At 39.6% G+C, this 23,579-nt stretch overlaps 1 protein-coding gene across 5 annotated transcripts in view; it reads left to right on the forward strand.

Annotated features, from left to right (window-relative positions):
• The first annotated feature begins 2,721 nt into the window (after positions 1 to 2,721).
• Positions 2,722 to 23,579, forward strand: part of Rbm6 (RNA binding motif protein 6) — a 96,135-nt gene continuing 75,277 nt past the window's right edge. The window contains exons 1-4 of one of the 5 annotated variants that reach the window (XM_074059067.1): positions 2,722 to 2,896; positions 13,278 to 13,389; positions 19,098 to 20,373; positions 21,789 to 21,878. In XM_074059067.1, coding sequence (XP_073915168.1) covers positions 13,346 to 13,389; positions 19,098 to 20,373; positions 21,789 to 21,878 — 1,410 coding nt within the window. In that variant the 5' untranslated portion in view covers positions 2,722 to 2,896; positions 13,278 to 13,345. Of the gene's footprint in view, positions 2,897 to 2,930; positions 3,173 to 12,675; positions 12,705 to 13,277; positions 13,390 to 19,097; positions 20,374 to 21,788; positions 21,879 to 23,579 lie in introns of those variants that run through there. The other 4 variants (XM_074059069.1, XM_074059068.1, XM_074059071.1 and 1 more) reach the window with 4 other exon arrangements.

The raw sequence follows: 23,579 nt of genomic DNA on the forward strand, positions 1-23,579 counted from the left end.
AGTCAAAATACCTATATTTTTATTTTGCTATTTCTCCTCTTCTTTGGAACTACTAGCACTAGTGTGCCTCAGGGCTCAAACTTTGCTCTCCCATTTATACTCACTCCCTTGGTCACCTCATTTAGACCCATGATTTTATATACTACTGACATACTGATACCTCTAAGATTTGCATCTCCATTCCTGATCTTTATATCCTGGACTCTACACTGATGAATTCAAATGCTAACTCTTACATCTCACTTGTTTCCTTGACATCAAAAACTCAAGCTAGCCAGACATGGTAGTACATGTTTTTAATTACAGAACTTGAGCGGTTAGGGCAGGAGGATCAAGAATTTCAGGCCAGCCTAGGGTACATAGGGAGACCCTGTCTCAAATCCAACCAACCAACCTAAAAAAATCCTTCAAGCTACCCCAAACTGAGCTTCCACTCTTTTTTTTTTTCTTACTAAAACTGCTTCTCCTGGGGGGGAGAAATAACCCAAGCATTGTATGCACATATGAATAATAAAACAATAAAAATTTTAAAAAATAATAATAAAAATAAAACTTCTCCTACATTCTTCTCTCTCTTCCCTCATCCCAACATGTCTCCTGGTTCTACTATGACCATACTGGTAAAAACACCATCCTCTATGTTTGAAATATTTCAACAGCCTCCTATGTAGCTGTCCTGCTTCTGCCTTTTCCAACTTCAATCTATTTTTCACACAGCAGTCAGAGGGATTCTGTTAACATGGAAGTCAGGTCATGATATTCCTGTATTCAGGGCCCTCAAATACTTTCCATCTCCCTCCTTACAGAAATAAAACTTGTCTCAGTCTATAAAGCATAGGAGGGTATGCTCCTTTCTTTATTTCTCTGATTCTTCTACTCTTAAACCAGACTTCTTACTGGTTCCTAAAAATTCTAGTCATGCCCAGTTAGCAGGGACTTTGGCCTTGATGTGATTTCTTCCCGGAAAACTTTCCCTAGATATCCCAATGACTTGGTTCCTAATCTTTGGGTCTGTATTCCAGTGTCTCAATGAGGCTGTCCCTGACAGCTCTACTTAAAGTTACAAATTTTCCCAGAACTCCCTGCTTTCCTTATATTTCTCTATAGTATTTACCTCTACCAGAGAGACTGTACACTGTATCTTGTTTAGATTATTGTCTTTTCTAATAACTGCTCCCACATCTTCACTAGGGCATAAGTATATTAGCTTTATTCATTCTTATATCTCCAGCACCTGATACAGTAACTTCCATGCAACAAAATACTTCCCCCCCACCCCCCCCTTTTTTTTTTTCCCACAGTGCTGGGATTTCACTGTGAGCCACCATACATATCCATCCTTCATACAGTTCTCCAATGAAGGAATGACTTTTCAACAAAATGCCTAAAATGTGAGAGAGTAACTTTAAAGACTGACTACTCAACCCAACAATCTCATTTTTCTGCGATGAAGCCTGATTTTAGAATGCTTTATGGGCATTTCTTGCAGTAGACTTTTTTGACTCCATAATGTTGAATTTAGGTTACAAAATCAAGTTACCTTCCCAGAGGGCTTACCGATAGGGACACCAGGTGGCTGGGACCAGTAAACCTTTGAACTGTGTAGACAGTCTACCTGAAGCTGTCTGTTGGAAGAACATAAGCTGGAAGATTTTGAAGGTGAGTTGCAAACTGAAACTGTGTTGCCTTGTTTTCCAATAAGGCTGGGTTTGCAGTTTCTGTTACCTTGTTAGATTGATTACTGAGAGCTAGCAGGGCCCTGTGGAAGCTGGGTGGATTTCCTTTTATGGGTCTGTCTCCGAACCTTTAACCTGGACCATGTCCCTTGAGCTGGGATGCCTAAAACCCATCAGAAGGAAAAAGGAAGACAGGAGTGGTGACTCACATCTGTAATGCTAGCTATTTGGGAGGCTGAGCTTGAGAGGATCGCAGTTCGAGGCCAGACTGAGCAAATATTTCTATAGACCCTTTAGCAAAATGGACTGGAGGTGTGGCTCAAGCTGTAGAGCACCTGCTTTGCAAGTGTGAAACCCTCAGTTCAAACTCCAGTCCCAGCAGGGCGCTGTAATCCTAGCTACTCAGGAGGCACAGATCAGGAGGATCGTGGTTCAAAGCCAGCCCCGTGCACAGAGTTCAAGAGACCTTATCTTGATAAAATACATCACAAAAAAGGGCTGGTGAAGTGGCTCAAATTGTAGGCCCTAAATTCAAACCCTAGTACTGAGAGAGAGAAAAAAGGATGAATTTCTGTGAAGTGCTACTTCTAGTCAAGTACTTCTTTGTATCTATTTGGGCTCATGTAGGAGGGCTGAGCGTAGGAGGGCTTGTATGCACGACTCTCAGGCCAAAAAAGGTGTATGTTTGTAGAGGGGAGCGTTCTGTTGGGCAGGGCCAACAACCCTAGGCCTAACTGAACAGGTTCTTTTCCATTTTTTTTCACAATAAGGCGACTTCAAGCTAGACAGGCCAAGGCCGTCAAACTCCTGGCAGGGAGTAAACTGAGGGAAGACAAAGCCGCCAACAAACTTCAAGCCTCGCTCAATTCCGAGGACAGCGCAATAGAAGAAGTTGCCTCAGGGCAGAGGTCAAACCACAACTCCCAGCAGGCCCCACTGAACGGGGCGGAGAAACGTGCCTTCCTATTGGGCAGCGGCGAGCAGCGTACTTCTGCGCCACGCCCCAGAAGGCAAGCCCCCTGCGCGCGGGGCACGGCGGGAGTGGTGTAGGTAGGACTGGTCGCCGTACTTCATCTCCCGGCGGGCCGAGCGCTACAGGCGGTGGAGCGGCGCCTTTGTGGAAGTAGCAGCCTGCGGGGAGGAAGTTCCGGTTTCCGCGGCGCTGGGTCGGTGGCGGTGGCTGGGTAGGAGGAGCGGGCCGCAGAGGCTTCGCTGCTTCGGTAAGGCCCCAGGGTGGGAGAGAGGGCGTGCCTAAGCTTTCGGTGAAAGAGTCAGCGGACCCGGCCTCTCTGGACTTAATGGGCCCGCGCGGCCTACGAGTAGCGACTTCGAAGTCTCGGGGCCGCTGCGGCCTCGCTCGGGAAGAAGAGAGCCAAGCGGCGGTGTGGTGAGGGAACGCCCGCTTTCAGGAACGCCCCGGAACGGTCGCGGGCCCGGGGCGGGGCCCGGCTCTATGGCAGAATTACCGGTCCCACCGCGCAGCGGCCAACTGTGGGGTAGGGACCCGCGCGTGGTAGCGGCGCCTTACTCCTAATCTGCGGAGGTGCAGGCGGGCTCTTTTTTCCTTTCTGGTCTTTTTTTTTTTTCTCCTGCTTCGGATCTAGTTCTGAGACATCACTTGACAGGGAGTCTTTCTGGTGCCCAACACGTACCCATGTCCACAGACCCGGACGTCCAGGCACTTGTGGGCTCGGCCGAACCGGATGGCACGAGAGCTCAGAATCGGGAGGCGGGGGAGTGGTCTGGGGGGTTCTGCGCCGGTTGGACGAATGTGGGGTGAGAGGGGTGTTTCCTACTCGCGCTTTAGATTCCTTTTGACATTGTAAATATGTATTTTTTTTAAGGAATTGATATTGTGCCAGTGGATTCAACTATGGGACTGTGTTTTCTAATAAAAAGAAAAGACGCGTTTTGTAGGGCACATAGACTGAAAGGGTAATTGTATTTTGTGCATATTCTAGGTTTGCTTGTGAAGTTCAGAGTAGTTGGATCTAAGTGAAGGAGTTGAGTAGTTCCTGGTGTGCCTGGTCACCTGGTTCATTTTTTGAACTCTGTATTCTGCTCTAGCTTTGTTAGTTTACAGCTTCCTGTGGAGTAATGCCACAGGTATGAATGGTTTAAATATGTCACAGTTTTCAAACTTACGTGTATTGTAGGGAAATATGTCAAGAACTGGTGAGTGACGGTAAAATGTGGAAAGAAACTAGTGATATGTTACCATTTTGGTGAAACACAAAAGTTGAATCTCCACCTTAATTCCTTAACTAACACCTATCTAGATACCTAACCTATAGGATGGGTAACAAGTGACGGTGGACAGTTTGTAGCATCTTTACTGGGATTGAACCTGGGGTTTTGCACATTCTAAGCAAGCTCTCTACCACCAAGCTACAACCCTAGCCTTCCTTACAGAATTTTGTTACCAAAACCAAAAATTTTATTTTTTGTTGCCTATAGGATCCTAGGTTTTTGTAGCTTTTCAGACAAGGAAGAATTGCCAAGGGGAAACTTACTAAATGTACTCTTCAGACAGTTCAGAAATTTGAACAAGCCTATATGCTAATGCCAATATGTTTAGAGGTATAAGTGGATTCAGAGTTGTGTAGGTGTTCAAACTCTTGGAAAGTTGTGAAAATTTAAAGGTCATAAGTCATTCTTTGAAGGAATCTTCTGGTTATATACCAAGTACATAGAATTAAATTTCCTGTTTGGCTCCCACACATTCTTCATGTTCACCTGTTCACTTAGTTAACTGGCCACCTACAAGGTGCCTCTCATAACCCTGTTACTGTGGGACTCAATATAGCAAGTGGGTAACTATAGGGTCTCAGTCAGATAGGAGCCAGGTGCCTGTAATATTAGCTACTTGGGAGGCTGAGATCGGGGATGATCGTGGTTCAAGGCCAGGCTGGGCAAAACTAGCAAATAGTTCATGAGATACCCATCTCCAGAATAACTAGAAGTGTGGCTCAAATGGTAGAGTGCCTGCAAGCATGAAGCCCTGTGTTCAAACCCCAGTCCCACAAAAAAAACAAACCAAAACAAAGTCAGATAGGGATTGAATCAATGACATCCAGCAAATTGCCTAACTTCTTTGAATTTCAATTTCCTCATCTGGAATGAGGTTAAGAAATACAACTGCCTCACTGTGTGTGTGTGTGTGTGTGTGTGTGTGTGTGTGTGTGTGTGTGTGTGTGTGTGTGTGTGTGTGTGTGTGTGTGTGTGAGGCACTCTACCACTTGAGCCACTCCCCTAGGGGGCCCCCCCATTTTGAAGACAGTTTTATTGTGTTAACAACTCATACATCATATAGTTCACCCGTTAGAGGTGTACATTTCAATGGCTTTTAATATCTTGCGCTATTAATTTTGAAAATTGTGGCAAATATGTTTAGATTTATTTACATATATAGTAACAAAATTTACTTTTTAAACCTTTTTTTGTTTTGTTTTTGTTGTTATTTTGTTTTTTGGTTTTTTTTTGAAACAGAGTCTTACTGTGTAACCCCAGGCTCGCCTCAAATTCTCAATCCTCTTGCCTTTGCTGCCCAAGTGCTGAGATTACAGGGATATACCACAGTGCATGGCCGAACTATTTTAAAGTATACAAATTACATGACCTTTAGTTACATTGACACACTGTAGTAAAACTAAGGAAGTTATCTGTTGCCAAAACTTTTCATCACCCTAAACAGAAACTCTGTAACCATTAAGCAAGTAACTCCCTATTTCTTATCTAACCCCTGGATTCTCTAGTCTACTTTGTTTCCTTTTTTGGTAGAGGGGCTTGAACTCAGGTCCTACACCTTGAGCAACTCCACCAGCCCTTTTTTGTGATGGGTTTTTTGGAGATAGGGTCTTTTGGAACTGTTTGCTTGGTCTGGCTTTGAACCTTGATCCTCTGCCTCCTGAGTACCTAGGATTACAGATGTGAGTCTTGGCACATGTCTACTTTGTTTCTTTGTGAGTTTGCATGTTCTACATACAAATATAAATGGAATGATACAATATTTGCCTTTTTAAGTGTGTCTGGTTTATTTCACTTAGCATAATGGTTTCAGAGTTAATCAATAGGGTAGCATGGATTATCAGAATTTCATTACTTTTTATGACTGAATAGTATTCCATTGTATGTTTCTTTTTTATTTATCTAGTCATCTGTTATAGACACTAGGGTTGTTTCTATCTTTGGCAGTAGTAAATAATGCTGTTGTGAACATTGAACATTGGTGTACAAATAACTTACTGAGTCCTGTTTATTTCCAGTGCTCAGTTAGATTGAACCTAGAGAGACAGACAGTCTCTATCTCTGTGTCTGTCTGCCTCTCTCTTGAATGCGCAAGCGCCGCATCACTGATCTAAACTCCCAATTTAACCTCATTTTAGGTTTTAGGTTTTTTTTTTTTTTTTAAATTAAGACAGGGTCTCATTATGTAGCCCAGGCTTGTCTGGAATTTGATACCTTCTTGTCTTAGTATCCCAAGTGCTGGGAATAGGGCTGTTCATCATTACACCCAGCTGTATTTTAATTATTTTTTAGTGTACCTTTTGGTGATATTAAGTACATTTACATTGTTGTGCAACTATCATTACCATCCAGCTTCAGAACTTTTTTGATCTTGCCAAACTGAAACTATGCCCGTTAAACATTAACTCACCATTCTCCCCTTCTTCAGCCCAAGACAACCACCTTTCTACTTTCTGTCCTTGAATTTTTTTTTTTTTTTTTTTTGTCCTTTTGTGTCTAGCTTGTTTACTTTGTGTAATGTCCTCAGGGTTCCTCTGATGTAGCATGTATCAGAATTTCATTGCTTCTTTAAGACTGAATAATATTCTATTGTATATTTATGCCAAATATATTCATTTGTTGATGGACATTTGAATTTTCACCTATTGGCTATTATGAATAATGTTGCTATAAACATTGGCATACAAATAAATATCCATTCAGGTTCCTGCTTTCATTTCGTTTGGGTAGACTCAGAAGTGGAATTGTTGGATCAAATTGTAATTCTCTGTGTGTGTGTATGTGCACTGCACTCACTGGTGATCAAACTCTGCCTGGAAGATGCTAGGTAAGCACCCTACCACTGAGCTATACTCTCAGTCCTCTGTGTTCCTAATTTTTTAAGGAACTACCACCCTATGGTGGCATGGCAGCTGTACCATTTGCATTATCACCAGCAGTGCACACAGATTCTGTTTTAGATTGAATTGTGCTCCCCACCCACCATTCATTTATTGGAACCCTAACCCCCCTTGTGAGTATATTAGTGAGTATAATTGAAGGTAGTTTTTTTCCTTTGGGTGGGGTTCTTTTTGGCCTTACTGGGGTTTGAACTCTGGGCACCATGATTTCTAGGCAAGTGTTCTACCACTTGAGCCACTCCACTAGCTTCTTGTGTGTATGTGTGTGGGGGCAGTATTTTTGAGATAGCCTGCTTTTTGCCCAGGCTGGCCTGGAATCTTGATCCTGATCTCTGCCTCCATCCAGAGTAGTTAGGTTTGCAGGCAATGAGCTACCTGCACCTGGCAGCCTTCAACATTTTTTTTTTTTTTTAATACTGTGGCTTGAACTTAGGGCCTTCACCTTGAGCAACTCCACCAGCCCTATTTTTGTGAAGCATTTTTCGAGATAGGGTGTCATGAACTATTTGCCTGGGCTGGCTTGGAACTGTGATCCTCCTGACCTCTGCCTCCTGATTAGCTGGGATTACAGGTGTGAGCCACCAGCACCCAGCTAACCTTCAACTTTTGATTTTCTACCTTCCTCTGTGCTGGATTACACCACCATATCCAAACTCTTTGACCATTTTTAAATTGGATTTTGTTGTTTTTGGGGTTACTCTGGATATTAATTGTTTCTAGATAAAGGGACTTGAAAATAATTTTTCTCTCATTCCATGGGTTGTCTTTACTCTGTTGATAGTGGTTTTCATTTTGATGAAGTCGAATAATTTGTCTACTTTTTCTTTTGTTATCTGTGCCTTTGGTGTCATTTGCAAGGGGTCATTTTCAGTCCAAGGTCCTCTAACTTTCCTGTTTTCAGTTTTTTTTTTTTTTTTTTTTTTAAGCACTGGGGCTTGAACTCAGGACCTCATGCTTGCTAGGCAGGCGTTCTACCACTTAAGCCAGCCCTTCTTTTTTTGTTTTTCTAGGACCTTTGTAGTTTTACATCTTATATATTTTGAGTTAATCTTTGTATGTGGTATGAAGTAAAGGTCCCACCTCATTCTTTTGCATGTGAATATTCAGTTTTCCCAGCACTATTTGTTTAAAAAACTGTCCTTACCTCATTGAATGTTCTTGGCTTCCATGTTGAAAATCATTGACCATATCTGTGAGGGTTTATTATTGATCTTGCTATTATTTTTCATTGGTCTGTTTTTATGCCAGAAGTGCACTGTTTTGTTTATTGTAGTTGAACTGTACACTGAAAAATGGTTAAAATGAGGCTGTAGCTTGCTTAGCATGTGCGAGGCTCTGGGTTTGATTTCCCTAGCACTGTAAAAACCAAAACAAAAGTTAAAATGTAAGCTTGTTATGTATATGTGTATTTTATTGTATCCTAAAAATGCAGTAAGAAAAACAAAGGATGGCTCTTGTTGAGTCTCCTTTTGTGCCTCATCTCCTCTATGCTTGCTTACCAAAGACAGACATCTCTTTTGAAATCTAACTGATGTATACTGCCCCAGAGGTAAACCCCTTAGAACACCAAACAGTGTTTATCTCATCTCCTATAGAGGGTATTTTGGTTATTTCCAGTTTGTAAGGTATCATACAATAAATATACTTATTTATTATAAAACAACTGTATAATGTTCCCAGCCCTCAAGTCTTGTTTTTGAGACAGAGTCTCAGTAGATAGCCCAAACTGGCCTGGAACTTGTGATCCTTCTGCTTCAGCCTCCCAAGTGCTGGGATTGCAGCAGGCAGACTGCCCCACAGTCCCCCCAAGCTGATGATTTGCCACCTCTTTTTTTTTTTTTTTTTTTTTTGACCTTACTGGGGTTTAAACTCAGGGTTTTCTACTTGCCAGGCATGACTTCTACCTCTTGAGCCATGCCTCCAGCAATAACTTTTATTTTGATATTGACAATTGGTATTTTCTTTGTTTTATGTAATATACTTTTAGATTATTTCACTTTTTAAAGCATGAGACCCTGAATTCAAACCAGAGTACCTCCAAAAAATCAATTTTTTTTTTTTTTTTGAGACGGGGCTCTGTTTGCCCAGGCTGATATAGAACTCTCAGGCTTCCTGCCTCAGCCTTCTGAGTGCTCAACCACCTTTTTAATTTTTGCCATTTGTAGTGGTTGTGTACTGGTAGTTCTTCTGGTTTTAATTTGTTTTCCTTTTAGCTAATCATAGTGAGCATTTTTCAGGTATGTGTTGTAAATACTTACTCCTTAATGTAGTTTGTCTAGTCATTTCTTTCACAATGACTTTTAAAGAGCAAGTTTTAAGTTGGATCTTTTCCTTTTATGGTTCTTTCTTTTTGTGCTGTATGGGATTTGAACTTAGGGCCTACACCTTGAACCATTACACCAGCCCTTTTTTGTGTGGGTTTTTTCAAGATAGGGTCTCACAAACTATTTGTCCAGGCTGGCTTCGAACCTTGATCCTCCTGATCTCTGTCTCCTGATTAGTTAGGATTTCAGGTGTGAGCCACCGGTGCCTGGCATGGTTGGTGCTTTCTGGATCCTGTCTGAGAACTCTTTGCTGATTCCAAGCTCAGAAAAATTTTCTCTTGTCTTTTTTTTTTTTTTTTTTTTTGGTGGTACTGGGGGTTGAACTCAGGGCCTCATCCTTGTTTGTTTGGCGGTAATGGGATTTGAACTCAGGGCCTCACGCTTGCCAGGCAGTGCTCTTTTTTTTTGTGTTGGGTATTTTCAAGACAGTCTCTCAAACTATTTGCTGGGCTGATGTGGAACCTCCTGATCTCTGCCTCCCAAGTAGCTAGGATTACAGGTGTGAGCCTCTGGTGCCTGGCTTTCTTTCTTTCCTTCTTTCTTTTTTTCATTTTAGGGGAGGAGGGCTTCATACTTGCTGGTCTTTATAGCCCTTTTGAGAAATGGTCTGACTTTATGCCCAGGCCCTCCTGAACTTCAGTCTTCCTATTTGTGCTTTCCCGAATAGTTTGGATGACAGTCTTGAGTCACTGTGCCCAGCCATTGGTTGAGATGGAGTCTCATCTGGGCCAGCCTTGAACCATGATACTCCTGAGCCTCTGTCCCGGTAGTAACTAGGATTATAGGTTGATCCACCATGCCTGGTTTATCCTTTTTTTTTTTTTTTTGCAGTACTGGGGCTTGAACTCATGATCTACACCTTGAGCCACTACACACCTTTTTTGTAATGGGCTTTTATCAAGATGGGGTCTCGTGGACTGTTTGCCTGGCTGACTTTGAACTGTGATCTTCCTGAGTAGCTAGGATAACAGGTGTGAACCACTGACACCTGGCTGTATTTTCTTTTAAAAGCTTTTACATATATCTGTGGTCCATTTTTAATCAGTTTTTGAGTAGAATGATGGTAGGCAAAGCAGGTGCCATCAATGGGGAATCATGATTCTGGAGAAACCAATGACACATTCAGGTCCTGATTACAGATCTGTAAAGTACTCTTTGGGGACCCTATAAATGGAATGAATACACTTAAAATTTTTAAATTGGAAGCTTTTAGGGGCAAGTGTACTTCCAGCAGCTACTAATTCCAGTTCAAAGTATGCATATTGAAGTTTGCTACCATTTAAAAGCTCATAGTTGGATCTTGGGAGTGGGTAGGTGGCCAAATGAACCCTTGCCTTTTAGTGCTCTCATGATGCTTTTAGCTAAGTGTCTGATGGGACCAGCAGCATTTACTTCAGAAAAAAATTGCGTGTTTAAAGCAGGATCATGGTGCTGCATAACACAGCTAAACTAACCGAATAGGATTCCTGGTTCTGTTTTGTTGGTTTTTGGAGCTAACGCCGTATTAAAGAGGATGATGGCCTGAGGTATTGTTACTGTGCTGATAGAGGTGAAATTCCCCTTGTGTAGGGGGAATCAGAGTAAAAACCTTTGTGAAGAATGTTTTTGTTAATTAAGAATGAGAGGCAAAACAGTATGACAATTTCTCAAAAAATTAAAAGTGGAATTATCATATGACCCAACAATTCTGGGTATAGCCAAAAGAATTGAAAGCAGAATCTTACAGGTATTTGTATCCATGTTCATAACAGCATTATTCACAGTACCTAAATGTGAAGGAACCCGAGTTCATTGACAAATGAGTGGAAAAGGAAAGTGTGTGTGTGTGTGTGTGTGTGTGTGTGTGTGTGTGTCTATATGTATGTACAAAATGGAATATTTTTCAGCCTTAAAAAGAAGTCGATTGTGCTGTGTCATAGCATGGATAAACCTCGAGGACACTAGGTTAAGTGAAATGAGCCAGTCACAAGAAGACAAATACTGTATGATTTCTTTTCCTTCCTTCCTCCCTCCCTCCTTCTCAGGGCTTCACACTTGCAAAGCAAGTGCTCTACTGCTTGAGACCAATTTCCAGTCTATTTTGCTCTGGTGATTTTGGAGATGGGGGTCTTGTGAACTGTTTACTCTTGCTGACCTTGAACCTCCTGATCTCAACTCAGCCTCCCTGACACCCAGCTTTTTTTTTTTTTCACTTTTTGAACAATAGTTTTGCTGGATATAGAATACTTGGTTGTATATTCCTCCCTATTCCTCAATATATTTTTTAAAATTTTTAGTTTTTGGCACTATTGAGGTTTGAACTCAGGGATTTGTGCTTGTGAGGAAAGCACTCTACTGCTTGAGCCACGCCTCAAGTGCATGTGCCACCCCTCCCCACTCACAGTATTTATCATTCCACTACCTTTTACCTCCAAGATTTCTGATTAGAAATTGGCTGGTAATCTTACTGGGGAGCTCTTCTGTGTGATCAGTCACTTCTCATTTGCTGCTTTCAAGATTCTTTGTCTTGTGGCAGTTTTATCATATGTCTTTTTTTTTTAATGGTATTGGGTCTTGAACTCAGGGCCTCATGCTTGCACTCTACCATTTGAACCACTCTGCTAGTCCTTTTTTGTGTTGGGTATTTTCTAGATAGGTTCTCTGAACTCTTTGCCCAGACTGGTTTTGAATACATGATCCTCCTGATTTCTGCCTCCTGAGTAACTAGGATTATAGGCATGAGCCACTAGCACCTGGCTCATATTGTGTCTTGTTATGAGTTTATCTGTCTTGTACTTGTGAGCTTCTTGAATTTGCAGTTTCATGTCTTTCTACCTTTTTTTTGTGTTGGGTATTTTTGAGATAGAGTCTCATGAACTATTTGCCCTGGCTGGTTTCAAGCTAAGATCCTCCTGATCTCATCTTCCCAACTACCTAGGATTATAGGCATGAGCTACCAGTGGCTGGAGAGGGATTTTTTTTTTCCTGTTTTTTTTTATTTTAATTTTATTTTTAGTGAAAACTGTACAAAGGTGACTTTATTCCTACATCTTTTCAGTTGTTTCTTGTATTTGCCCTTTTCTTTTCCCTCGTGGTGAGATTAGGCTTCTTTCCCCAAGGAAACTTTGTTCAGTTTTAGCCTACTGATAACCATCTTGCTGACCTTTATAATGTCCTTGAGCAGTCTGACCTCGAACAATCTGAACTTCATCATCCTTTCAGACACAGATCAAGCATTGTATTTCTTTCTCAGTTCTTTGGAAGGAGGGGAAGATGACATCTTGCTGTGCATGTGGAAGATGCATTGAAATGATCTTTTTTAGAGACAGTGTCTTGCTATGTAGCTGAGATGGACCTTGAACTTGAGATCTTCTTGCCTCAACCTGCAAAGCCGGTGTTCTATTGCTTGAAATACACCTCCAGTCCATTTTGTTCTGGCTGTTTTGGAGCTAGGGTCTCACTTTTTACCTGAGTTGGCCTTGAACCACAATCCTGATCTCAGCTTCCCTTTCTTGTTTTTCAGTGGTTCTGTGGAAGAATGAGACTGTGGAACTTCCTAGTCAGCCTTTTGATGAACTGTGGGTTGTCTTTTCACTTTCCTGATATCAAGTGTCCTTTGATGCACAAAAGTTTTAGTTTTGATGAAGTCCACTTTATTTTCCTTTTTGTTTATTGTATTTCATATTTAAGAAACCCTTGCCAAATCCATGAAGAATTTTCAGTAGGTGTAACAAAAGTCCTGATAATAACTTTTCAACTTGATTTGGGTTACATGCCTGTCTTCAAAGCAATCACTGTGGTGAGGATAATAAACTATTCTGATTAGCTGGACTGGATGGTATAGGATTAGTCACGTGGACTGAAGATGCTGTTTCTAAAAATGAAGGACAAATGGATGCTGAAAAAATTAGTAAATATTTAATTAGTAAATGTAAAATATTCTTTGTACATTAAGTTTATGGTGCTCCAGAATGTTCATTTTTAATTTAAAGTTTATTTTTTCTTGTTATAAATTAATATGTAATTGTTTAAAAGTAACACCTCCAAAATACCCCTGATGATGTGGTCCCTAATATACCAAGTAGGGAAATATTAGTGTAGCTTCTGCTTCATGTTCTAAAGTATTTATTTTTGTGGTTTATTTTATACAGGTACTACTCTAACTAGAGTTTGGTAGGAAAAGAATCTACTTATTGAGATCCTCCTGACATAGAAAGAGATGTGGGGGGATTCTCGATCTGCTAACAGAACAGGACCTTTTCGGTAAGTCCTGAAATTTTAATATTGAAATTGTCAGTATTTTAATGATAAATATATATAGTCTAGCATCTTGGTCTACCATAAGGGCATATATTTTCTTTGTGGAGAAATAGCTCTGATTTTTTAGAAATAGAAACTATTTAAAAAAAAGGTTTCTAGGCCCTGAGTTTGATCCCCAGCATCAGAAAAAAAAAATTTCTAACCGGGATATGGTAGCACATATCTGTAATCCCAGCACTAGGGAGACAGAAGCAAGAAGGTCTCAAATTCAAGGCCAACCTGGGCTGTAGAGCCCTGTCTCAAAAAAAACAAGAAAGAAAACCAAAAAGCAGTTTCTACTCATTTCTAGGCAATCACCCTACCATTTGAGCCTTACAGTCATTTCTAAAGTGAATGTGAGACTGAATATTGATTACCAAGTGTTTTGGTTTGGTTTGGTTTGGTTTGGTTTTTGTGGCATTGAAGCCCCTTTTTTTCCTTTCCTTTTTTTTTTTTTTTTTCCTTGAGACAGGGTCTTGCTTTGCCCAGGCTGGCCTCAAACTCATGATCCTTCTGTCTCTGCCTCCCAAGTAGTTGGGATTACAGGTGTGCACCACCACCTCTGGCTCTAAGTTTTATAACATTTCCCTTTTCTTCTCTTCCCTTCCTTTGCCTTCCCTTCTTTCTTTTCTTTTTTGGATCGAACCCAGCACTGAGCAAGTGGTATTGGCCTGAGCTATACCCCCAGACCTTTGTAACATTGTCAAAGATTGAAAATTTTCCCAAACCTTATATTTTTGAGATAGGGTCTTATTGTGTTGCTCAGGCTGGCCTGGAACTTGTGGTACTCCTGCTCCAGCTTCCCAAGTAGTTGGAATTACAGATTGCACCACTACTCCTGCCCTTCCCAAATCTTTTATTTCTTTTTATCTATTTCAGCAAAGTAATGCATACTTAGCTAGTAAGGGAAGCTAACAAAATGTGCTGTACGTAGATGAGTATAAATCATTAATGTAAATAAATGTTAATAAAATATAAAATATAAATCTATAAATTCACTAGTTTATGTCTAGAATCCAGAGTTGTGTCTTGCCAGTGGAATTGATGGACTTTTCTAAGATACATGTCAATTTTAGGGTTTGCTGGTTACAAGCAAGAGTGGAGAAGGTGGTAACATATAGTTGTAAATGGATTTTGCTTTAGATTTATAGTGATTTATTTATTTATTTTGAGATAGTGTCTTGCTGTGTATCCAAGACTGGCCTCAAACTTGCAATACTTTTTTGTCTCAGTCTTCCAAGTGCTGGGATTATGGGCATGCACCACCATGCTGAGTGGGAGTTAATTTTTTTTTTTTTTAATGATTAGTACAATACACACTGATGATAGTATTTTAAAGGTTTTGTGTCTGGTATAATCCCAGCACTGGGATTCTGAGCATGTGTATGTGTGTTAGAGGGGAGGGGGTTAGCTGAGGCAGGAGGATTGCAAGTTCCAGGCAAGCTTTGGCTATGTGGTGAGATCCTGTCTCATAAAACCAAACCAAGCCAAAACAAATTAGACTTCCCTTGTTTTTACAGTGAATGAAATGCTATATGAATGTGGTTTTTACCAGCTACATGGCAAAGAAATCTGTTATTTTTCTTTTTTTTGTGGTACTGGGGTTTGAACTCAGGGCCTATGCCTTGTGCCACTCCACCAGCCCTTTTTTGTGATGGGTTTTTTTCAAAGTCCCTACTTTGAAAACTGTTTGCCCTGGCTGACTTCGAACCTTGATTTTCCTGATCTCTGCCTCCTGAGTAGCTAGGATTATAGGCTCGAGCCATCTGCACCTGGCTCTGATCTTTAAATTTATACATTCAAAAGTATTGATGTGAGAAAAAGGGAAGTAAAAACAGAGAAAGACCAAATGTCAGGGTATGATAATGTGGATCTAATCCCAGCACTTGGGAGGCTGAGGCAGAAGAATTATGAGTTCCAGGCTAGCTTGGGGTACATAGACTGTTTAAAAAAAAAAAAAAATCCCAAAAAGAAAAAATAGGAAAAACATGTTGATATTCCAATTGAAGTTTCTATTATTGATAAATTTTCATTTGGATTGGCAGTCTGCAAGACAGTATTTAAAAGTCAGCAGAGGTTCTCTTTCATTATTCTGAAGCTTGAGGGTCTAATGAAAAATTTAAGAAAGAACTGACTTTAGAAAGTCTATATAATGTTAAATGAAACCTAGTATTTCATAAATGCTAAATGTGGAGGAGTCTGTACTTTCTGCTCAGGTGTCTTTAAATCAATAGTGGTGTATTGGGTATGTTTTTTCTTTCAAAATACTAATTAACAAACTACAGCCCACAGATTGTTTTTGGAAATAAAGAATTAAAAAATTAAATTTTTTTTTTTTGATAGTACTGGGGTTTGAACTCAGGGCTTCACACTTGCAAGGCAGGAACTCTACCACTTGAGCCACTGCAGCAGCCCTTTTTTGTGTTGTGTGTTTTCTAGATAGAGTCTCAAGAACTACTTACCCAGGCTGTTTTCAAACTGTGATCCTCCTGATCTCTGCCTCCTGGGTAGGTAGGATTACTAGGATTACATGTGTGAGCTATCAACACCCAGCTAAAAAAGTTTTGTGTGTATGTGTGAGAGAGAGAGTGCACGCACTGGGCTTGCCTCACTCTTGCTAGGCAGGCACTTTTACTCTTGAGCCACTCTGGCAGCACACAAAAAAATTTTTTTGAGACAGCATTTCAAGGTCCAGGTTAGTAGCAGCTTCCTAAGTGCTGGACGTAAATAAAGTTGTACTGGAACACAGCCATGCTCATTTATATTCATGTTTTTTCTATTTTTCTATGGTTGCTTTCATACTGCAATGGCAGAGTTAGATAGTTGTGATAGAGAATATATGACTAACAAAGCTCAATATACTTACTATCTACCTATGGAAAAAATTTGCTAACCCCTAGTCCAGATCAATGGGGTTATACTTTTAACATTTTAAAATATTTAGGTTGTAATTTATTTTCTTATTCTATTTATGGATAATTATTTTGTAAGTATGGCTATTTCTTTTTTTGTTTTCTTTTTTTTCTGTTTTTATGCCCAGGCAGACTTGTAGTGACATCCTCCTAGTTATGCTTCCCACATGGCTTGTGCCATCACACTCAGCTTTTTTATTAATTGAGATGGGGAGGTCTCACAAACTTTTTGCCCTGGCTGGCTTTGAATCTGGATTCTCCTAATTTCTGCATCCCAGGTAGCTAGGATTCAAGCATGAGCCACCATGCCTGTTTTTTTTTGTTGTTTGTTTGTTGGTGAGACCACAGTTTGAACTCAGAGCTTCAGTCTTATTGCAAAGCAGGTGCTTTACCACTTTAGCCAGACCTCCAGTCCTATCCTATGCCGAACTTTTTAAAAACTTTTTGAGATAGAATCTTACTGTATAGCCCAGGCTGGCCTCAAACTTGAGATCCTTCAGTATGACTATGTCTTATAGAATTAATTTAAGGTGGTTTATGTAAGTATTCAGAAATGTTAGGTAAATTTAGCTTCTATTTCATAATTTTTTTCTATTTTCAGAACTTTTTAAAAAAACTATTTTTCATAATATTTTTGACCCATTTAAAATTATGTTTCCCCACCTTAATTGTAAGTCATTCCATGCTATTTTTAATGGTGTGTGTGTGTGTGTGTGTGTGTGTGTGTGTGTGTGTGTGTGTGTGTATTGCTGGGAATCAAACCCAGGGGCTTATTTAGGGTAGAGAAGTGTTCTACCACTGAGCACATCCCTAGCCAATTTTTCAGATGAGAGGAACATATAGTTTATATAGAATCCTGTTTTAGGTTTACTAATTTATACCAAAAATGGGATCTTTCAGGAAAATGATTTTTATTTTCTTTGAAAAACTTTTCTTCTTAAATTTGTTTTTATTTGGTTGAAAATAATTTCTATAGCCACTGTTATTTTGTAATAATAAAACTGTTTTTTGATTAGTGTCCATAAAATACAGATGTAAGAACTGTAGAACAGTAGGTTACTCTAGATCTATTTGATCTTAGGAGGGTAAGATTATTCTTAGGGCAATATTCAAAGGCAGTGTCAGAAAACATGTAGATTGGAATATCTTATCCCTCATCTCATGATTGTCTGTGGAGGCTTAGGTCTTCTAGCAGGCTTATTAGTGGGACTTGAATGATTTTTAAATATGGAGACACTATGGTTAATGCTAGTATCCTAATTTTAGTGTTAAATTATATTCTGGAAGAATATTTAAACTTGCTCCTCTTATGATGAACCACATAGACATAACTAATGTTAATGGCACCTAATAGAAGGCATCATGTTCTGAAAATCCTTTAAATGTACATCATTCTAGTGCTTAGGTAAATGCTGTTAAATTTATGTTACTTTAAGAAAGGGTTTTGTGTTAGAACTTTTCTCCTGAACTGAGTGATCTAGAACTAGAATCAGCTGTTTAGTTTTACTATAGTGGTGTAGTATGAGCTCCAAAGGGTCATAATAGAACCTGTATGTTCTGGGAGGAGAAAAATGTGTTGGTCTTGGTAATTTCAGTGCTTTTGTCTTACTGCTAAAGAACAGATAACTCTTCAAACAGTTTTCTGTTTTCCTTTTTCATGTGTCCCCACCCAGGTTCCTAGGTGCCTAATTGCTTACTTAAAGTCCCTAATCTTTGACCAAAACCAAAATGTGTAAAATGCTGGTGGTTAGGCAAAGGGAAGATGTTGGGTAGTTTGAAAGACTGGGTCTGCTTTTGTTTATTTCTCGAGTTGTGTAAACTGAGAATGAGTTAATATTATGAATACTTTAAAATATTTTATTACTATGAACAATTAGTATGAGGCACTGGAATCTGAAATCAGCTTTATCATTCAGAACATGGGGATAATGCTTAAAAACCAACTGAATGCTGTCTCTAGGTCCCTTTTAGCTTGAAGCTTCTGGATGTGTTGCTTGGCTTACATGACTTACACAAGCTTTGTGGCATGATTCATGCTGCCTTCATGATACCCTTGGGTAGTTAAAATAATAGCACCCATCTGAGAACATTTCTAGGTGGAGCCACTATAGAACTGGGATTTAGATGCAACCAGCCAGAGTGATGCTCAGGTGGTGAACACTGGTGTGCTCCTACTGGTAGTGATATACAACCAGTTTTTTTTTTTTTTCTTTTGGGCCTACATCCATTTTGACTGGGTGATAACTATGCATAGCTGTAATAAATAATTTGGAATATTACCCTTGGATGCAGCAATGAACAAGACACTTCCTAAAGCTTACTGTATGAAATTTACAGTGCATTGATTTTTTATTTTTTTTCCAATATGTAGGAATCATCATGTTGACCTTGGAATTCTGAGTTCCCTGGCTGTAGGAAATGGGAATTTTTGTAGCATGTTATCATTGTTAGCTTATCTGGTATTGCGGATTTTCCCTGTTGCAGGACTGGGCGAAAGCTTTTTCTGCAGCAGTCATGTTGAAAACCTTGTGTTGACTTTCCTCGTGTTCTGAAATGGGAGCATAAAAGTTTACTCCACCACTTCATCTTAAAATAGCAAAACTTTGCTGTTTTCTGCAGATCTAGAACCTTGTTACAGAACTCTACCAAAAAAAAAAAAAATGTTTACAGAAGAATGTGCTGTGATTAGAGAAGAATATGCTGGTGTGTAGATTTCAAACTCTCTGGACAATATGAATAACACTGTCTTTGTTTCTACAGTGGGAGCCAAGAAGAAAGGTTTGCTCCCGGGTGGAACAGGGATTATCCTCCTCCTCCCCTTAAGAGTCATGCTCAAGAAAGACACTCTGGCAACTTTCCTGGCAGAGATTCACTTCCCTTTGATTTCCAGGGGCATTCGGGGCCTCCCTTTGCAAATGTAGAGGAGCATTCTTTCAGCTATGGAGCTAGAGATGGACTGCATGGTGACTATCGAGGAGGGGAGGGACCTGGACATGATTTCAGAGGGGGAGATTTTTCATCTGATTTCCAGAGCAGAGATTCATCACAGTTGGATTTCAGGGGTAGAGACATACATTCTGGGGATTTTCGGGATAGGGAAGGACCACCTATGGATTATAGGGGTGGAGATGGTACTCCTATGGACTATAGAGGTAGGGAGACCCCTCATATGAACTACAGAGACAGAGATGCTCACACTGTTGACTTCAGAGGTAGGGATATTCCTCCATCTGACTTTAGGGGCCGGGGCACTTATGATTTAGATTTTAGAGGTCGGGATGGATCCCATGCAGATTTCAGGGGAAGAGATTTATCAGATTTGGATTTCAGGACCAGAGATCAATCCCGTTCTGATTTTAGGAATAGAGATGTATCTGATTTGGACTTTAGGGATAAAGACGGAACACAGGTGGACTTCAGAGGCCGAGGTTCAGGTACTACTGATCTAGACTTTAGGGACAGGGATACGCCACATTCAGATTTCAGAGGTAGACATCGTTCCAGGACTGATCAGGACTTCAGGGGTAGAGAAGTGGGACCTTGTATGGAATTTAAAGATAGGGAGATGCCTCCTGTGGATCCAAAAATTTTGGATTACATTCAGCCCTCTACACAAGATAGAGAACATTCTGGTATGAATGTGAACAAAAGAGAAGAATCTACACATGACCATACAGTAGAAAGGCCTGCTTTTGGGGTCCAGAAGGGAGAATTTGAGCATTCAGAAACAAGAGAAGGAGAAACCCAAGGTGTAGCCTTTGAACATAAGTCTCCATCAGACTATCATAACACCCAGAGTCCAGTTCAAGACCAAGACAAGTCACAGCTTTCTGGAGGTGAACAACAGAGTTCAGATACTGGTCTGTTTAAAGAAGAAAGTGATCTGGACTTTCTTGGCCGACAAGACACTGATTACAGAAGCATGGAGTATCGTGATGTGGATCACAGATTGCCAGGAAGCCAGATATTTGGCTATGGCCAGAACAAGTCTTTTCCAGAGGGCAAAACTGCCCGAGATGCCCAACGGGAACTTCAGGTATGTTGATAAAGTAGATTGCTTTTTCCTTTTTCATAGGCCCTTCCTTCCTTCCTTCTTTACTTCCTTCCTTTCTTCGTCCCTCCTTCCCTCCCTCCCGCTCTTTTTTTTCTGACAGGGTCTCACTGTGTAAGCATGTGCCACCAGGCCTGGCTTTATGTGACATTTTTGAAGGATGAAGTATAGAATCCAGGACCTTCAGTCCTCAGTCTCTCTTTACACAACCTTAAGACAAAACTTGTATTTTAGAGAGTAATATAGAAATTTTAAATCTCTAGAAAGGGTCATCAGCTCAGATTATATTTGTGATGTGTGCTTACTCATTATTTTGCTTTATTGTGCTGATTTAAATGCCCTGGGATAAATTTAAAAGTACCTGTCTTTGGGATTTTTTTTTTTTTTTTATAACTTTCCCCTTTCCTTTTTTTTTGAGATGGGGCCTTACTATGTAGCTTAGGCTGGCCTGGCCTAAAACTCACGATCCTCCTGCTTTAGCCTTTGAGTGTTGGGATTGCAAGTGTTTGCCACTATATCCAGGTGGTTCTTACAATGCTTGCATAGTTAGTTTTTATGTTTTAAGATTCATTTTCATATTAAAATTCACTCAGAGAATACTTAGGATTCTTTACGTAGTTATAAGGAAATGATGATAATGTTTCCTCTTGCAGGTAACTTAATTAGCTTAAGTCTTGAATCTAAGCTAAGAGGGTTATGTCTACAATTTAACAATGAAAATATCTTTTTCTTTTCTTTTTTTTTTTTTTAATTTTATTATTCATATGTGCATACAAGGCTTGGGTCATTTCTCCCCCTGCCTGAAAATATTATCTTTTTAAATAGATGTGGCCCATTTCTATTTAGGTTTCTGTTGTTTTGGATAGTGAGTGATCTTAATACATACTGACCAAATAATGTTTTTGAGAATGTTGGAGCTAGATCATCATATAATTTATTGTCCAAATCAGGCCAATTTCAAGAGTAAAAGAGGACACTGTTGATAATTATGCCAGGCAATAGGCATAACTAGAAGATACTTACTAAGGAAAAGAAAATTGTAATTTTGAGAATGTTCTTTTTTCTGATTATAAAAGTCCTATTCACTGTTTTTTTTCTGTTTTTTTTTCCTCTCTTCTTGTGCTGGGGTTTGAAATCCAGGGCTTTGTGCCTAGTCTAGTCTAGTGTTGTTTCTCTTAAATTCTGCTTTATTATTATTTCAAGACTCCTTCACTAAACCTTGGTCTTAGCATATTTGTAACTCAGTGATTTGAGGTCTAATTTTGGAGGATATTATCTTTTATACCTTTACCTGATGCAAGTCATTTTCATTTTTGATACTAAATACCTATATTTCATGTTGAGTTTCATTTTACATGCAAAAGTATATTTGTGAAATAATTTTACATTTTGAATTTAAGGATCAAGATTATAGGACTGGCCCAAATGAGGAGAAACCTAGCAGGCTTATTCGATTAAGTGGGGTACCTGAAAATGCCACAAAAGAAGAGGTAAGGCATGTGTTTTTTATGTCTGTTTCTGTCAATTAAAAATATTTTTAAGCTGGGTATGGTGATGCACACCTGTAATCTCACCACTCAAGAGGCTGAAGCCAGAGGATCCTGAGTTCTAGGCCAGCCTGGGCTACATTATATTGTGGGACCCTGTCTAAAAAAAAAAAAAATTTTTTTTTAAACTTTGAAAAATTACAGATTCACAGGAAGGCACAAATAAATGTATAGGGAAGGCTTGTGTATTCTTCAACTAGCCTCTCTCAGTGTTAATATCTAGTTAATTATAGTACAATATCAAAATCAGGAAGTTGACTCCATAGAGATTATTCATATTTCACCAGTTACACATGTATTCACTGAGGTGATGTTTGTTGAAAATATTATGGCATGTGATTGCAGTCTTTAGACTTGATAATCATCCTCTAGAGCATACTCTAGACTTACAACAGTGAAAACTGGGAGCTGCCTATCTGCTCAGTTTCAAGGATTGTCTGGCTAAGACAAGATCTTATAGTGCTTAGTCTGTGCCAAGCATTGTATAATGCTTTATATGCATTAGTTCATTATTAGAATGCTTTATGAGGAGGTGCTCTTAATTCATTTACTCCAAATATCAAGCACTACTGGTTGAGGATCCCTATGTGAAATTCTTGGGACCAGAAATATTTCGGATTTGGGTTTTTTTTTTTTTTTTTTTTTTTGAATATTTGTATAGACTTTAGAGGTTGATCATCCCTAATGTGAAAATCTGAAATCCAAAATGTTTCAAAATTTGAAACTTTTTGATCATTTTGGATTCTAGATTTTTGAATTAGGAATATTCAACTTGTATTGTACATCAGGAACTTTTGTAGGCACTGAATGATATAGTAAGTATTATAAAGTCATTACTTCCATGGATAGTAAAAAAGCAAAAAGTAGCTAACATAATTTCAAGCAGTGATAAATTTCTAAAGAAAACTAAAGATTTAGAGAGCTGAGTCTGGTTGTGCATGTGTATAATCCCAGCGCTTGGGGAGGAGGATTGCTACTTTGAGGCTAGCCGGGGCCATATAGGGAGAAATTATCTCCCCCCCCAAAAAAAACCCAAAAAAACAACCAGCAAATAAAAGGATTCAAAGTGTCACTAGCATTGAGCCATTTTAGATTGGATAGTTAGAAGAGGCATCACTGAAGAAGTGACATTGAGCCCAGGCCTGAATGCAGTGATAGAACAGTTCATTTGAAGATAAAGACAGTGATTAGACTGAGTTCAAGTACCATGGCCCTAGACTGGACTGGAATGAGCTTATGGAGTTTTGTTTTGTTTTGTTGTGGTACTGGTGTTTGAACTCAGGGCCTCATGCTTGCTAGGTCAGGCATTCTACCACTTAAACCACTTTGCCAGCACTGGAATGAATTTAGTGCACTGTTGTATGTTTAGCAGATGAGAAACTGGGAATTTGATTTCAAAGCTTGAGCTCTCCAAGCAGTAAAGTACCTACCCAGCAAGTGCAAGGCCACAAGTTCAATTTCCCTACTACCAAAAAATAGTTTGAGCTCTTGAAGGTTATATTTTTCTACCTTTCTTTTTACTTTTTTCCTTTTTCTTTTTTGGTGACACTGGGATTTGAACTCAGGGCCTCATGTGCTAGGCACGTGCTCTTACTGCTTGAGTACTATGCCACCCCCTTTTTTTTGTATGTGATGGGTTCTTTT

The sequence above is a fragment of the Castor canadensis genome, chromosome 17, assembly GCF_047511655.1.
Source record: "Castor canadensis chromosome 17, mCasCan1.hap1v2, whole genome shotgun sequence".
Taxonomy (NCBI): domain Eukaryota; kingdom Metazoa; phylum Chordata; class Mammalia; order Rodentia; family Castoridae; genus Castor; species Castor canadensis.